General features: G+C 31.1%; 2 protein-coding genes across 3 annotated transcripts; one reads left to right on the top strand and one right to left on the bottom strand.

Moving 5' to 3' along the window:
• The first annotated feature begins 64 nt into the window (after positions 1-64).
• On the top strand, positions 65-2,480 carry LOC107951728 (uncharacterized). Its single transcript, XM_016886867.2, has 3 exons — positions 65-861; positions 1,348-1,458; positions 1,916-2,480. Exons 1-3 carry the CDS (start codon positions 232-234, stop codon positions 2,108-2,110), a joined length of 936 nt encoding a protein of 311 aa, XP_016742356.1. The 5' UTR covers positions 65-231; the 3' UTR covers positions 2,111-2,480.
• Positions 2,481-3,217: 737 nt separating this feature from the next.
• On the bottom strand, positions 3,218-5,893 carry LOC107951726 (F-box protein FBW2). 2 transcript variants are annotated; one of them, XM_016886865.2, is made up of 4 exons: positions 5,652-5,893; positions 5,239-5,327; positions 4,687-4,994; positions 3,218-4,214 (listed from the first exon to the last, which is right to left on the bottom strand). In XM_016886865.2, exons 3-4 carry the CDS (start codon positions 4,992-4,994, stop codon positions 3,560-3,562), a joined length of 963 nt encoding a protein of 320 aa, XP_016742354.1. In that variant the 5' UTR covers positions 5,239-5,327; positions 5,652-5,893; the 3' UTR covers positions 3,218-3,559. The 2 variants fall into 2 exon arrangements, with proteins under 2 accessions (XP_016742354.1, XP_016742355.1); XM_016886866.2 differs by having other exon boundaries at positions 5,430-5,890.
• Positions 5,894-17,378: the final 11,485 nt, after the last annotated feature.

The raw sequence follows: 17,378 nt of genomic DNA, 5'->3' as shown, positions 1-17,378 counted from the left end.
TTTTTTTCTTTCCAAAAGGAAAATCCATTATAAAAATATGGATCCTTATGGCGCAATTTAAAGTCATTTGAACTTTGCTAAGCTAACATACGCAGAGAGACCTAGGCGCCCGAAACCATTGGGTGCATCGCCGTCTCCATATCTCTCACCAAGAAATTACCCCTAACAATGTCTTCCCCTCTCAATTCAAACCTCCCCCCTAAACCCTAATCAGAAACCCCAACACGAACAATGTCAATCGCGTTTCAAAACCTCCTTACTCCTTCATCTTCCCTTTTAAACCCTTATCTCAAAACCCCTAATTCTTTCCTTCCAATCACCTCCCCCCATCTCACCTTCCCCCCCACTGTTCTACATTTCCGGACCCGAAATTTTCTCAGTCTCAGCTCCCGCCATCCTTCTTCCCATTCCTTTATCAAAGCCTACGACTCCGGTTCTTCAATTGCCACCTCATCAGACCAAAACCCTACTTTTGATTCCATCAATTTAGATTCTTTTCTCTCAGCTGCTGAACTTTTTTTCATTTTTTCTTCGGCTGTTGTTTCGGTTGTTTATGTCGTTTCGGATTGGAAAGGTGTTGTTTTGGGTGGGGTTTGGAGGAGGGTTATGGCCTGGAATGTCTTAGGCTTGGTGAGTGGGTTTGCCATCGGGGCGTGGATTAGGAGGCGCCAGTGGCGGAGAATTTGTGTGGAAACGGCAAAGGCTGGTGGAAAAAGGTTGAATTTGGTTGACAGGATTGAGAAATTAGAGGAGGATTTAAAGAGTTCCGTTGCCATTATTCGTGTTTTGTCAAGGCAACTTGAGAAGTTGGGGATTCGATTTCGAGTAACAAGGAAAGGTTTGAAACAGCCTATTGAAGAGGTAACACTAAAAAAAACATAGTCATTTGTTGTAATTCTTGTTGATAAATGTTAAAGCTTTTAGTTATATAATTAAAGGAGTTGACTAATTCTTGCTGCTTAAAGTTATAAGGTTTGAATTAGAGAATTAATGATGGAGTCGAAGAAATAGCAGAGGGTAGTCGAAAATTATATGCATTTTGATGTTCAGCAAAATGATTGTTTTGTTAAGGCTAAGAGCATTGAAGGCAAAATGTTTGCCTTGCAGTTCTATTTGATTGTGCCATCTTTAGTCTGTGTAACCCAGCGTTTGATGCTGAGACTTTATATAGATGAGTAAACTAGCATTAGCTATGGCTCCAACTTGATAATAATGAAGATTTCATTCCCCTTGCTGCTTCTATCATGAATAAATGGGAAGGCAAGCTTATGATAACAGATTATATTTTACTAATTTGTAGTGATTTTTTGTATTTATAACTTCCTAAGCATTTTACCGTATCTAAAGACTGCAGCTTTGGCTCAAAAGAATTCCGAGGCTACTAGAGCGTTAGCAGCTCAAGAAGAAATCCTGGAGAAGGAGCTTGAGGAAATTCAGAAAGTTTTGCTGGCAATGCAGGTAACATTTTAGCACTGATTAATTCTTTTAATTTTCTGAACTTGTTAGTACATGATGCTCCGTTGCTGTTGAAGTTCCATGATGGCTTTAAGTGAAGTTAAATTTGGTTCTGATATGAGCTAAAGATTTACAGTCTTGTACTCTTGTTGTACCAAAGGGTTTTCAGAGATCAAATATCCCAAGCTCTATTCTGTCTTTTACAGTGATTTTGAATGATAGAAATAGAGTGTCGCTTGGATTTAGCAAAATTTTAAGCCTCTCTAAAACTGAATTGCTTGCATTTTGTTGCAAAATTGTTGTGCCAATAGAAAACTTCTTGCCTTCATTGGCAACTGGTAATCAGTAAGAACAGTCAAGCTTGTGGCTTTTGGATTCTCAACTTGTCATTAATGATTGATTCAACACATGGGATTTCATTGGATTCTCAACATGTGATTAATGATGATGTATTCTATAGGAGCAACAACAAAAACAACTGGAGTTAATCCTTGCGATTGCAAAGTCGGGGAAGTTGTTTGAAGACAAGCGCGAACCTAGTCAAGAGAAAGATACGGTTGAAGCATGTAAGTCAACTGAGGAGGCAAAACAAATGGAAGTCAACCAGACTCGACCTTTAGGTACAACTAGGGGATCTGGCAATGACAGAACATAAGAATTGAAGCAGTAGATGTTGTCAGCGTGCATGTAATTAACAGTGCATTGCCAATTTATCTGAACCTTACCACATACAAGGCCCTTGGACTGCCATAGATGCCACCGGAGCTTATGTTTGAGCATTAACATTTTTTCCCTGAAATTCTGCTTGTCTGTTGATGGTTTCCCCTTGCAGCCCTGCTGCAATTGAAGATTGATGAAGAGCTAGAAATGTATAAAAACATAATAAAATGGTACACTTGCTTAATTTTTAGTTGAGCATAGAAACTTGCCTAGATGAAAGAAATGGCTTTTTTTGTGCTTAGCTTGTATCTGCAATTCTTTTGCATCATGTTCCTGATAATCATACAAAGCGGGTTATTGTTGTATTTTCTCTATGTTATAGTAAGTTTTTCTAAAATAGTTCTGTTTTGGTACAACTTGGTGGCAGCCTTCTTAGTACTCACCACTCTCCAGTTCTGCAAACTTTTTATATTGTACCAGTTTCTCTTTATCAGAAGCTTTCTCTGGAGAATAATAGTACATCTTTCATATTCAATATCCGACTCTAACATGGATATTGTCCTAAGCATTATAGTTGCTTTCACTTAGCTCCTCTGCTTTCTTTTCCGTACTAAGATTCTCTCTAATCTTTGGATGAAGAAAATTACTTAGAACTCATAATATGTTATTTCAGCAGTGTTTAACATATGTTTCTATGCAGCCGTGTTTCACATGTGCTGATTTATGTACCCTTGATTTACCATTGATTTACATGAGTCCACATGGTATTCCACTATCATTATTCAGGTGATTCGGTTGAAAAGATGTTTTCTTCATGGTGATTGAAAACTGCAGCCCGCCATCGAATCAGATGCTTCAAAATGATGGATTATAATGCAATCACGAGAATAGCTTTCTTCTCTGGCTCGACCACAATGGGACACACGGCTTTGGCTTAATGATGAAGCATTGGAAAACAATGCTTTAAAGACAAGCCGTGGTTCTTTTTTTCTCCCAATCCTCAAAATTGACCTTTTTTGAAATACTTAATTGATTATAAACGTAAGCATTAACTCAAAGTCAAAAAGGATAAAGTATGACAATCCTCCTTTCTGTCACAATCTGATCAATTAATTTCTTTGATATTCCATACAAGTCATCATACACACTATTTGGACCATCTTTACAAATCCCACTACTAATTGTATAATTATTGTAGGTATAGTACATAAAGCATCTGACATGGGGCATGGGAATGCTATGACATGTCGATCTCAATTACTAGGGAAACACATTCTTTTGCTACATATTACAAGTTCTATTTTATTATTATTATTACAAATACTCATAGGAAAACTTGTTTTATATACTACTACCTTATAAGAACAATGTTTGTGCATAGCAAAGGGAAAGCAAAGAAGTGCTCACCGCAGTCTGTCCGGAGCTCGAATGGATAACAATCCCTTCAAGGGGAGAGGGGCCAATCGAACGCAGCATTTTCCAAGTCAAAACCGTCGTAGAACCTCATTTCCACATCTTCTATACTTTGGTCGTCTTCCCAATCCACATCTGATATCACATCATCGTAACCAATACCGACATCTCCGGCAACAAAGTCCCAGGCCAAGTAACCTGAGGAACCTGAATAGTTTGAACAATCATCCCAGCCCTTCATCCCAAAATAATCCACAACAAGAGGTCCGACCACCTTCAGCCGTGAGAATTTCTTGACAAGATTTTCATCCAGCTTCACGTTCCAACATCCTCTCACGTCCAATAATTCAAGCTCAGGGCAGTTTTCAAGTATCTTAACCACACCTTCTGTGCTAATAAGCAAGTATGCTACCTCGAGTTGCTTGAGCTTCGGCATTGTGGTAGCAATAGCAAGGGCCTCATCATCTTGAGACAGTTTGCCAACTACCTCTAACGGGTGCATTGTTCTCCTCAATCCCATTAGTAACTTACAGTGCTTGCCTATTGCTTCAAGTGCTGGAGCTCCAATATTCCTGCAGTAACTAACATCCAAGAAAGTCACCGAAGAGAGTCTCCCAGCAACCTGTTCCACTACTGAATCACTTATTTCACTTCTTGGCAGCCGTAAAGTCCGAAGAGATTTCGCACTAGAAGCAGCAGGAAGTAAGAGTATCCAATATAAGTCACAAAATTGAACAGAATGTAACCATTGATGATAGAATCTTCTACAGATTATTTACCATGAAATTGGTTATTGTTCCCTAATCTATCAGTAAGATATTCAAAATAGAAACTCAGCAAATTCAGAGGGAAATGAAACTTACAAGTAGCTTCATCTAACTATACATTAATTTTCAGTTTCATATTAGTTGCCTAAGCCAATATTTCAACAACACTATATACTCCCATGCCAAAGCCAATATTTCAACAACACTATATACTCCCATGCCATCTTTTCCAACTAAACCGGTTAAACTGGAAGTGCAGATTGAGCTCGTGAAATAATTCATATAGAATCTATAGTGTTGTGTTTCTATGTTCTTCCAATCATAATGCCAAAGGGCTATAAATAGAAAATGCAAATTGAAAGGCATAGATGGAAACATGTTATGTCCTTACTTATCTGCAATGAAAGAAAAACTCTGGCTATTAGGGAGACCAGTAACACAGAGCTTGCGGAGTGAACCCGAACTTCTAGTTATCAGCATTTGAAGCATGCGATCAAGGGTCTCGGGCCGGCATTGTTGGCTCCATTGTTCGATGTCGATGTCCTGCCAGCAATAGGGTCCACTAACTGCTCTCTGCCATGATTTGCACACCCTTGGGATTACAGTGAGTATCTCCTGGAGTGAAAGATTCTTGAAAATCAACCCAAGTGCATCTGGAATCAATTCATCCCAGCACCTGAATTCACCATCCTCTTCCATCTGCAAAAAGTAAGGCATAAAAATATTTCAATAAACAAATTACTGAAAATTATTTCTTAAAAAAAAAAAAAGACAAGCTAATAGAAACTGAATTATAATCTTCTAGTAGGAAGAAAATAAAGATACATGTAGCTCAACAGAAGGTAATGAAAAATGGGGCCTAAATAGGATTAAATGAAACAACAACAAAAAATAAAATCAGGGTTTACTAGTAAAAGAGAAAAATGAAGAACAAACACTTTACCTGTGCACCACAAACCTATTTCAAGCATCTAGAAACCCAAATCCAAACACCTTTTGAAAATTTCTACTCCAACCACATTGATCAGATACCTAAGAAAAATAAACAATACCCATATCAAGAAACAGCTAAAAGAATCCAATTATGCAATAAAAAAAAATTAAAGCAAGCAAGCAAGAAAGAAGACTTTTTACCCAAACAAACCAAAAAGGTCTTTACTAGTTAGAAAAGAAATGGGATCAAAGAGAAACAAGTAGCATCATTAAACGAGTCAATGCAATAACACTGTACCACACACACACAAAAAAAAAGAACTTTCTTTGAACAATAAAAGCAAAACTGACAAGAGAAAAGCTTTACACTTTACAGATAGCAAGAAGAAAAAAAAAAGCATAAGAACAGAAAAAGATTTTCACCAGAAGATTGGTTTTTTTTTTGGTGCTGGATCTTAAAACAACGCGGTTTATACGGCAGAAAGAAAGGGTAAAGAGAGAAGAAAGGTGAAAGAAGAGAAGGGGGGAGTGAGTGACAGCAGATGACAACAGAAAGAACAAGGGAAAAAGCAAAAAAGAGAAACGTGAAAGAAAGAGTTTTAAGTAAAATTATTGAATGAGGATATGTCGGGTAACAATGGGAATTTAGATATAATATATAAATATCATCAGATATTTCATATTTGTCTGCTATTTTTATATATGTATCTTAATTCTAATGTTTCTTTTTATTTAATTATATTTGAGTTTAGCAATAGCTGAACAGATAGACGTCGGAGGAATTGATGGTTACCACTGTCTGGTTGATTTTCACTTGATGATAGATAAATTATGTATTTTTTTTCAATTTTTATTGGTAAAGTGAATCATTTCTTTTCTTAAAATATCTATGTTGGTAAGAAGGATCTACATGATTTTACTAATCATACAATAATAACAAATATAACATATTTTGAGGGAGATAAATTAAGTTGTTGATTGGCTTGCTAAGATGGTTATAGAAAAAAATTGTAGATATACACGTGTGTGAAGACATCTGTTCTTGAGACAGATAATGCGGTAAATTATTCAATTATGATTATTTAATATAGATAGTTTGTATTTATTTATAAAAAAAATCTATATTGGATAATTATATTAGATTCTAATTTAATTTAGAGTGGAGTTAAATTGGATATCTAGGTGAAAGTTTTATAAATTTTGGAGCCCCAGTTCCTTCTAAAATGAAAAATTTCTTTTAAAGTTCTTAAATTTTGATAAAATTATATTTTGACCCCCTAAAAATAATAAAAATTTGATTTAATCTTTTACAAATTATAAAGATATAAGTTATTTTTTAAAATTTTAAGGATAAATATCAAAAAGGTAAATTTTTTTTGGAGTCTGAATTTGATAATTATTTTCATATTAGAGTTTGAATTTTTTTGGTCTAAATTAGGATTTGAATTTGGCATTTATTTTTGTAAGGGGCCTCAAAATTATTTTTTTTGGTCCTAAATTTAGTAATTGTTCCTACATTGGGGTTTTTTTTTGTTCATATCAATCTCTTATATTTCTTTGAAAACTCTAAAGTTCAAGTTGAGAACGATTGTCATCAGAAACTAATTTGGACAAAAAAAAGTTCAAGCTCCGTTGTGGAAACAATTGTCTAGTTCAGGCTTTGAATTATGATTTAACCCAATATCAAAATCATACATGAACTTTGATCAAATGTGCAATTTTATATATGAATTTTGATTTTGTATGATTTTATATAAGAAAATTTTATTTGAATCAATTTTCATAAATCACTAACAATATGACCGAATTAGCATTATTTTACGCAGATATATTATATAAGCAAACAATTATATTAATCCAAAAAATAAATGTATATATTCATTTCTTTAAATATATATAATTAAATTAAAATCGAAATTTTATATGCACATATAAACTACAATTCAAGATTTGTATATGTAATTGCACTACATTAAAATATTATTCATATATACATTTAATATTTATTCCAATTTTTCACTCAATCTAAAGATTCTGGTTCGATTAAATTTTTTTGAAAATATTTCGATTCGATTAACAATTAAAAGATTAAAAAAATTTAATTAATACTAATTTAATTTGATTAACTGTTATAACACATCCTATCTGTTTCGTTAACTTTAAAAACCGTTGAAATTGAAGCCTAAAGCTATATATGACCATCTAACTGATAGTGGAGCCATATCAGTTGCACTTGTGTTGTTTCTAACAAATTTTTAGGCGACAATGATCATAAAATGTATACATTGGTTACTAGAATTGTCATACAAGGATCAGATATGTGTTACCCATTGGCTACTAAGTTTGACCCAAAAAAACAAACAAACTTTATAACAAGTACAAAGCACAAATTCCTTCAAAGATGAGATTTTTCCATCATGGTATCTATAGATAAACTTGAGCCCCACTGGTGGCTCCTGCTAACATCCCAACTTCATATGGGTGTGCATCAAATCTGAAAAGGATTGCAGACATTTGTGGACTCTGCAAATCCATAATTGTTCTTCTTTGTGCAGGAGAGATTACATCAACACCTCTTTTCATGGGGTATAACCACCAAGCAGATTATTTGAGAAGAACAAAGCGGGACATAAAAGACAAGCAAAAAGCCACCTTCCAATCTAATTATCTCTTTTATTAACAAGTAATTGTCTTACTGCATGTTTATTTGCCATAATTCTATTCACTATAACACACTATTATTCTTAGGTGTTTCATTAAACCTGAGTTATAAAAAAGAAGAAGAAGAAAACATTGCATAGAATATATTAGTGCATTAAATATTAATTCGTATATATTATATTTGGTCTGAATCATATTTCATCAATGATTTAGAAAAAATTATTGTGCATGAAAAATTTTATTGTGATTCATTGACAATACATATAACCGATGCACTATAAATTTTTATTTGATGAATCTTACATCTTCGTATCCAAATCTAGTCAACATAGGATGCCAATTGACTATAAAAGTATTACATGGTAACATGCAATTACACTGGTCTTCTTAATACTTTTACCACCAATTAACTTATTAAAAATGAATATTACCACTTCATGTCCGCATCTAGTTCACGTAGGTGACTTTAAAATTTTTGTTGCTCTTTATTTTTTTAACTTTCTCCTCACTCATATCTCATTCTTTGTTGTTGCCTTTTTCTTCTTTTTTTTTTTAACTTTCCCCTCACGCATATTTCACTTGTGGTCAGTTTATAAATGAAGTAGAACACAATACGTACTTCACAACAAAAAGGGAGTAAAAAGAGCTGAGAATCCATGGCAAGCTCAAGCTCTCTCCCACTCCATCTCTATCATGGTAACAAGCTCACAATGATCATCAACATGTCACATGCAGTCCTTTATCTTTGTCAGGCGTTCAATTTTAACTATCTAAATTAAATAAGGAATAGATAGATGTGTTGAAGGAAGAAGATGAGGAAAAGGAAAGAAAAAATAATGAAAAAATTATAAGAAAAGGAAAATATAAAAACAATTAAGAATTAAAAAATAAATGGATTTAATGGTTGAATAACCAATTTAATTAATGATAATGACTAAATTAATAAAAAATATTGAAATAATAAAAATAAAAATAATTTAATTTAATTTTAGAATGACTTACATAATGATTTACCTTCGTATAAATAATAAGTACCGGTTAGAATTAATAAAGATAGAATTAAAGACTATGATAAACATTATCATTTATGTCATTAATAAACATTAATAAACATTGAAGATGAATTCAGCAGTTTAGGATTACAACAAAATAATGTAACCTTAATTTTACAATTGATTTTATGGATGGTTTTGTTATCGTTTTATCTAGTTTGGTGAATGCTAGATTTTTTGGTCTATTTTTGCTCGCTGCTCTAGACCATTTGGGGCTAATTTCTTTATCGTATTAAGTGCTTGCAATCATTTCAGATATATCGTGCTTGAGTTGTGATAAGGTTAAACCCTTTATTGTGTTGTGACAAGGTTAAACCCTTTATTTTTTTCCCTTGAATTTTATAGTTCTATTCATTAAATGAATTAATAGATTTATCTTTCAAAAAAAAAAACTAAAATATTCTCCAATTCTTTGTATATTTAGAATTTAGTCTTTTATTTTTATAAATATAGTATCTCTATTTTTTAAATTTAAAAATTTAAGTACGATTGTTATCACTGTTAAAATTATATTATTAAATTTACTGATGTGATATTTTGAAATTATAAAAATACTCACTTAGTAATCATGTAAAAAAAGATATTGTAATAAATCTGAATTTAACAAAATAATTTGACAATGTTAATAATTGAACTTACAATTTTTTAATAAAAAATAGATAAATTAAATTTCTAAAAGAATAAAAAAAATAAAAATAAAATATATGAATAGTACATGGATCCGAAGCTTATTTTTACCTTAAAAATAATGCTTTAAAAATAATTAGATATAGTACAACTGACTTGGGTTGATTTTAAGATTAAATTTACCCCAAATACAGAGTGCAAACTTTTGGGCAAGCCCCTTCCTTTTCCTTTTAACCGGTGGCTAAAATAAAATTCTAAATTATAAACAAAAAATATTTTAAATTATATATTTGGAAAGTGGAAATAAGTCAAATGGTACAGTTTTAACTTGTGGTTTATGTAAGTGACTTCACATCCTTGTTTTTATGCTTATACTTACAAATTCAGGGTTGATAAATTTATAAATTATTACATATAAGTATAATAAAAATAATTTGACCCAAGATTTAATTTGAGGTCAGCTATATTCATAATCCAAATATTAAAAAGGAGCATATCGGGGACGGTACTAAAATCACTTCATTTTTTATGATCCTTTTTTTCTCTGCTCTTTGATTAGAATATTATTTTTTTCTCATTTTGATCTCCATTGATATTGTGTATTAAAATATATTATTACACTCTTTTTAGGGATTTGAATCTATTATAATTAGAATAAAGTATTAAAAAATATAATTTAACTAATAGAAATATATAGGTGTTATATATGCAGCATTTGGTTTTATCAAAATAGGTTTTGCTGAAAGTATCTGTGTCGAAGACTGCCATTTTATCTTTTGGCATAACTCATTTGCAGGACTGGTTAAGCGTAAGATTGGTGTTCGCTAAAGTAGTATAAGGTGCTATTGGTCATCTTAGCATTGACGGTAGATGAAGCCACCTGAAATTTGGTTGAAATGTAACGTTGATGCAGCAAGCTTTGGGGTGGACCAATCAACTAGTTTTGTAGTTGTAGTGAGGGATTCCAATGGTGTTCTTGATAAGAGCCTTACGAGTCATCACCGAGCCAACTTGGAGCCTAAGTTGGCTGAAGCTTTTGCGATCCAGGACGCTCTTTCTTGGTTGTAGGTTCTTTGTATGGATAGCGTCTTTTAATAGAAATTTATTAAGTAATTTTATTTAACCAAATATTTTAGTAAATTTAGATAATATATTAAAAGGCAAGTTTTTGATGTGGCTTTTTAAGTGTCAATCTTATATTTTGTGAACTTTAATATTTTTATTTATACATCAATAAAACAAAACTCAATAAATGCGAAGAGGCAATAAAAGGGACAAAAGGAAACTATTCCTCTATTATTTTCTTAGATTATTTCTTAGAGAAAAAAATTAATTTTTGTTATCTATACTATTATTTAATATTTTGATTGAGTTGAAGTTATTAGTCAATTAATAGAGTCTTAATTTAATTATGAATTTATTAAAATTTATTCAAAACAATAAATACTATTTTTAGAGTATTTTTATTTTATATTTATTTTATAAAATCTAAAAAATATTTATACAAAAGAATTTAAATCTAAAACATCTCGACCTTCAATATTACAATTTCAACTAATTTTTATATTAATTTTGTTATAAATTTATTACGCAATTGTTTCACAGATATTGTGAGAATATCATAATCTAATATATATTATATTAGTTTTTTTTTTATGAAAAATGAAAAAAGAAGTTGGTTTCTATGGCAAGAACTAAAACTGATCACATATTTGAAAATGAAGGTGGGATGGCCAATTTTCTTCATTTGGGTTGGTCTACTCTACTAGTTTTGGAATCTTGGTTTAACCTTTTAGCCTCCTTTTTTTCAACTCTACTGTCCTATGTGGGCTTCCTCTTGTCTGCTTCAACTTTACACTACCTTTTATTTCTTTCATTTTAACTATATTTTTCATAATAAAATGTTAACCTAATTCAAACTATACTTATTTATTTAATGAGAATAACTCAAAAAATAAAATAAAATCTACCTCATCCTAAAACTCAATTTTCCAAAAAAAAAATCATGTTTGAACTCATTGGATTTGAGTAGCAATATGAATCGTGAATTCGAATATTATATATACGTGATTTATTTTTTTGTATTTAAATATTACGGAATAATTAAAAAAATTGAAAATATTTAACCCTATGTCATTCCTAAATTCAAGTTAATTTTCCACTCGTAGTTTATATCAACTTATAAAATACTATTTATTTTAATAACTTGATAAAATTTCAAATATTTAAAATAATGCAAACATTTATATATATTGAAGTAAAAATAAATCATACAAATACCAAACCGAATAACTAATTCAATAATTAACTTAATTTTTACTGATTCACTAGAATAAATCTATATTGAGAATCTGTACATTTAATGTTGCTATTTTAAGTTGTTTATTTGCTTAACATGACAAACGCAATGAAAGTGCTAGATTATAGTGGTCATTACCACTTAATAGTGCAACATTGTGCAAATAAAATAACAAATAATACTGAGGATTTGTTTATGCAATTCGGTTTCCCTATGCTTACGGAATCTAACTCAGTGAGAAATCCCAGTATCTTTAGTCAACAATGCAATAAGTGACTCGCACTCTATTACTCTCCAACTATAGAGACTTCACCATTATACCTAAATACTAGAACTCTCACCTCCAAATTGTCCCCCCTGAGAAATTGGGCAATAAATACTCTCAACAATGTTTACAATACAACATTTATACTCTCTCACAAAAACAGTTCTTCAATGAATAGGTTTAAGTGCTCTCAATAAGCTCTCTTTTCAAAGCCTAGACAAGCCTTACAACATATATTCAATTCGGCTTGCTAACATAGAATCTAATTGAATACAAAGTAACTTATTAAAAGTAACTATTACAATTACAATACAATTAATCGAAGATTTGATTTCCAAAACAACTGCATAGTATCTTCCATGTTTTCTATAAGTGAACTATAGTATCTTCAATAAAACAATAAATAACCAAATCCAAAAATTTTATTCATTAAATTACCAAACCAAATAAGGCAAGTATTAAAACTACCTTAATAGCAATTTGCAGTTGACAATGATGAGTGCCACTTAGTAACTATCAGTTCATTTTTTACTCTTAAAAAATAGTGTGGCTAATAAAATAATCTCATTCTGATATATAATGATCAATTTTTAATAGTAAAAATTAATGAATTTTTTTAATAAAAAACTCGTTTGCTCATTAATTCAATATCTAATGACTAATTTATCTATTTCTTAAATAGATAAAGACAAAACACCATCAAAATTCTAATACAAATAACTCCATAACACTTAATAATTTATAAGTACATTAGTAAATATACAAAAATCAAAATTATTTACAAAGTGGAGGTCGGTTGTTAGCATATCAAAATCAAGGAAACAAATACCTAAGAATCCTTTTTTCTACATCTATTGTACTAAGACAAGACAAGTAATATATATATTCTAAAGGCATGCGTAAATCTAAATACTGCTTGCTAGGGTCATCCAACGTGTTTAAAGTTGGTGAGTAAAATGGAATCTCAATTTTGTACGATTGGTTTCTTCAATTTCAAGAAGATTTTTTCCTTCAAGGTGAAAAAAACTTGTGGATCAAATTTTCAAATTTTAGATTTCAGATAATTAAACCTTCTTCAATCTTCATATAAATGGAATTTATGTGCCTATGATCCTTTTAATTACTTGTTTTTAGCTCATATTTAACCATCATAAATATAATATTAGAATTTTAAATTTTTTTAAAAATTAGACGAACATAATATTATTAGATACTTATAAATAATTATCAATCAATTCAAAATCCGAATCATCATAAAAATAAATTTGGGTTGAATTGGAATACAAAAGACTATGTCTGCTCAGCATGCATTAAGTAGTCGAATTGGATTGGTGTGATTAAAAACAAAAATGAAAAATGTGAAAAATTACAACGATGATTGGAAATATGTGAATTTAATGTTTGTGTGAACTTAGTTAGGATACTATTGACATGTCAATAGGGTCTTATGTGCGCTAGTATAGGATATGTGATTATACGAAAATTATCACAGACAGTGGTAGAGCTAGAAATATTTTTAGGAGGCTGGAATTAAATTGTATATAAATTTTACGATAGTAAAAATGTAATTTCACCATTTTAATAGTCTATATCTTTATAAATTTTAAAGGATTAAATCAAATTTTTATCATTTGGGGGGCAAAGTGTAATTTTACCATTAATAATTTAAATTTTTATAAATTATAAAGGGCCTAAATGAAGATTTTTTCATTTTAGGGGGGATAGGGCCCCTGCCAACTCCCTGGCTCCGCTATTAATCACAGATCATATTGAGATCTAACATTTGTTGCGGATTATTGAGTATTATATGTCTCTATAGATACCTTGGTGTAGTGGAGAGATGTATTAGCATATGAATATGCACATGATGCCTATGGACTTTGCACTTCGGTGTCCTGGTGTGGTGTAATTTTAGCTCGGACGAGTAACCTGGTGTGATGTAGTTTATTCATGTATCCAAGTCCGCTTACTAAGGTTCTATTAGGCAAAATGTTAAACTGAAGTTGAAAACTCGGAAACGTGATGATATAGATTGACAATCAATTTGATATGCTATTGAAATGAATCATATGTAATTGGTAAAATTTTAAAGGTTGATAATGGAACATGTCATTGAATTGAACTATGTGTATGTTTGATATAATCAATAGATTAAAATGGATTGTGGCATTGAAATGAACCATTTGAAACTTATATGTTTTTAAGGATTAGCAATAGAATATGTCTTTGGGATAAGTTATGTGATTATGATATGAAATGGTATCTTTTAGTTTCTTATGTTATCAAATATACATGAATACTTATGTTCACTTGTTGATATTTATAAGTGTTGTGTTCTAGATAAACTTGTGCCAAATTAAGGTAGCTAACATGCTTGTGAACAAATAAGGTAAGTATAGTATTTTTCATTTGAATTTACTAAGCATTCTAAATGCTTACTCTAGCTGTTACCTTCTCTTATTGATCGCCACCTTGCGAAACTTGCCAAGTCGGATCAACATAAAGCACAAACTATTAAAAGATAGTAGAATTATGTTATTTTGGGTCCAAATTTTGCGGCATGTATATAGAGGCACCTTAATGTCAAATGGTCATTTTGGATAGTTGGTTATATGGAAATTGTGACATAGCTCATCTTGTGTAATATGTTTTCCTTATGACTTAATAAACGTATGGCATTGATCATGTTTCATGCTAGAATAAGTGATTATATAAACTTGTATGTTTTGATATGTAGAAGATTATAAAATATGGTAAATAGGGTAACTAAGTTGATGAATGGTTGGAATTAATATATTTGAATGTTACGCTTGGAAATATAGTTGATGTATGTTTTGTTTTGGCTTAAACTAAGGTCATATAGGTTTATGGTGTACAAAAATGAAATGTATAGGTAAGCTTGTGGTAAACTTGAATGCCATATTTGATATGCTTTGGTGAACAAATGGATTGGTTAAGTCTAAATGATAACATGGATTGAAACTAATTGATGATCACTAAACTAACTAAGATTTACGACAAAGGCAAGTGCACCTATCGAATAATAGTATAGTTATGGTGAGTTGAGAATATCGTATCCACGAGGACTAAAAGTACAAGTAATTACCTTTTCTCTATTATTTAGCCTATAAATTGAAGGGTTATTTTTAATCTAAAATTTAACTAAACTAATTACTAAAAACGCAACAGAGAATGAATTAAGAAAATAATTGAATAAACCAATGATATAGATAATACCCAGGAAAGAATCCACCTAAACTTCACTTATTATTCTGAACTTGAATTAAACAATTTAGTCACTTGTGCCTTGATCAGTAAAAATCCATAAATTATGTTAATATCTCTTTCGAGAGTAAAAACAACTGACTCTAGGTTGATTAATTGAAATCTCTTTCTAATTAAAACCCCTATTGTCGCATTAACTCGATCTAGGATTCCCCTATTAGATTTGACTCTAATCATGTAGATTGATGTCATCCTATTTCTAGGATTGCATGCAACTCCACTCAATTATGCTAGATCTACTCTTAGACAGGGACTTTTGCTCCACTGAATAAGCACATTTAACATGAATTAATATCCTGAAAATATCAAAACACAAAATAAGCATACATAATTGAGAACAAGAATTCAAGTATTTACCATGTAAATCAGAAATTAAATAACAAGATTCATTATAGGTTTCATCTTCCCTAGGTATCTAGGGAATTTAGTTCATAATCTGGAATAACATCTTCTCAAAGTTAGGAAAACAACAAGACATAAAGAAACCCAAGAAAACTTCTAAAAAAAATTAAATGGAGATCTTCAATATTGAAGGAGATCTATTTTTAAAATGAATCCGATGACGTTCTTCAAGTATTTTCTTCCTTTTTCTCTGCGTGTCCCATTTAGGTCCTCTTTTAGTATGTATTTGTAGACTTTAGAATGCTCAGAAAGCCTAAAAATGAGTTTTTTTGCGTGTTTGGGAAACAGGGAGTGATATCGACATGGGCTGGCATATGGGCGTGTGTCCAGTCCGTGTGGCTCACACGGGTGTATGCCCAACTCGTATGGCTCACACGGGCGCGTGACCAGCCCGTATGGAAATGCCTAGGCTGTGTGGTTCCTGAAGATAGCTCTTTTTATTCGATTTTGGCCTGTTTTTTGTTACTTTCACTTCCCTATGCTCATCTAAGTATAGAAACATAATTTTAAAGGATTAAGAGCATCAAATTCACTAATTTACATAATAAATCATCCAAAAATGTGTCAAGAATGAGATTAAAAACATGTTACTTTTATGGTTTATCAAATATCCCCACACTTAAGTGTTTGCTTGTCATCAAGTAAAATTCTCAACTCACAATTAAAATTAAACTTTCTCAACTAATAATTCTTGTCAATAATATTTTATCATAATTCACATACATTTATAATTCAATTAAAAGAGCACTAAAGATTCAAACAATCCAAGTCGAGCATTTTTTTACGCATGAAAACATAGGAATTTCCCCTCATCTAAGTAATTACCTTTAATTCAAAACTGACAAGGATTGACATCCTTACTAAAGATTCACTCAAATCACTCAAAGTGTTTAAGGTTCAAAAATAAGCACTCAATAGTTAAACATGAAAAGTCATTACCATAGGCTTGCATGAAAATTAAATCTCCACCACTATAAAATGATATGATACACAGATCAAAAAGTCTTTAAGAGGTTGTAATGGGGCTTAGGTTAAGGGTGTGGAGAAAGGCTAAAAAAGATGGTTAGAATCGAGATCGAATTGATAAATTACCAAACTAGAAAATAAACAAATGCTAAATTAAAAACAATTACATCAATCAAAAACTATTCAAGAATAATACGAGCTTCTTCTCAAAATATGAATTTAACTGTTCAAGCTCACTTAACATAGAACTAAATAATAATGTATTATATATATTTTTTCATTTTTTTTTGAGAACAATAAGAAATAACTTAGCAAATGAAACAAAAGAGCATAGTTAGGCAACTAACCAAATCAAATCTCGATAAAAAGGGAGTCAGTAAAACGGAGAAAATTCTCAACGAATCAAAAGGGTGAGCTATGGGTTAACATGAATGGGTAAATCAAGAAACGGTGTATTAGGCTCAATGGGGTCCATTAAGGTTAATTATGAAGGTAGGCTTTTTATGGGATAAGTGGGTTAAATCTTAAGTGCCTTTACCATATCAGTATATCAAATCAAAGGTGTGGTCTCGACATGCATAATCGAAGCAAGT

This window comes from Gossypium hirsutum, chromosome A02, assembly GCF_007990345.1.
Source record: "Gossypium hirsutum isolate 1008001.06 chromosome A02, Gossypium_hirsutum_v2.1, whole genome shotgun sequence".
In the NCBI taxonomy this organism is placed as follows: Eukaryota; Viridiplantae; Streptophyta; class Magnoliopsida; order Malvales; family Malvaceae; genus Gossypium; species Gossypium hirsutum.
Note: the sequence above shows the minus strand (reverse complement) of the source record. Positions and strands in the feature narration are given on the sequence as shown.

What these genes read in the sequence shown, in the direction of transcription:
- LOC107951728 (XM_016886867.2), top strand. Translation starts at nt 232, where the DNA reads ATGTCAATCGCGTTTCAAAACCTCCTTACTCCTTCATCTTCCCTTTTA. An exon ending in TGAAACAGCCTATTGAAGAG is followed by an intron (nt 862 to 1,347) that starts GTAACACTAAAA and finishes CCGTATCTAAAG; the next exon opens with ACTGCAGCTTTGGCTCAAAA. An exon ending in AAGTTTTGCTGGCAATGCAG is followed by an intron (nt 1,459 to 1,915) that starts GTAACATTTTAG and finishes TGTATTCTATAG; the next exon opens with GAGCAACAACAAAAACAACT.
- LOC107951726 (XM_016886865.2), bottom strand. Translation starts at nt 4,994, where the DNA reads ATGGAAGAGGATGGTGAATTCAGGTGCTGGGATGAATTGATTCCAGAT. An exon ending in TTTTCTTTCATTGCAGATAA is followed by an intron (nt 4,215 to 4,686) that starts GTAAGGACATAA and finishes TGCTGCTTCTAG; the next exon opens with TGCGAAATCTCTTCGGACTT.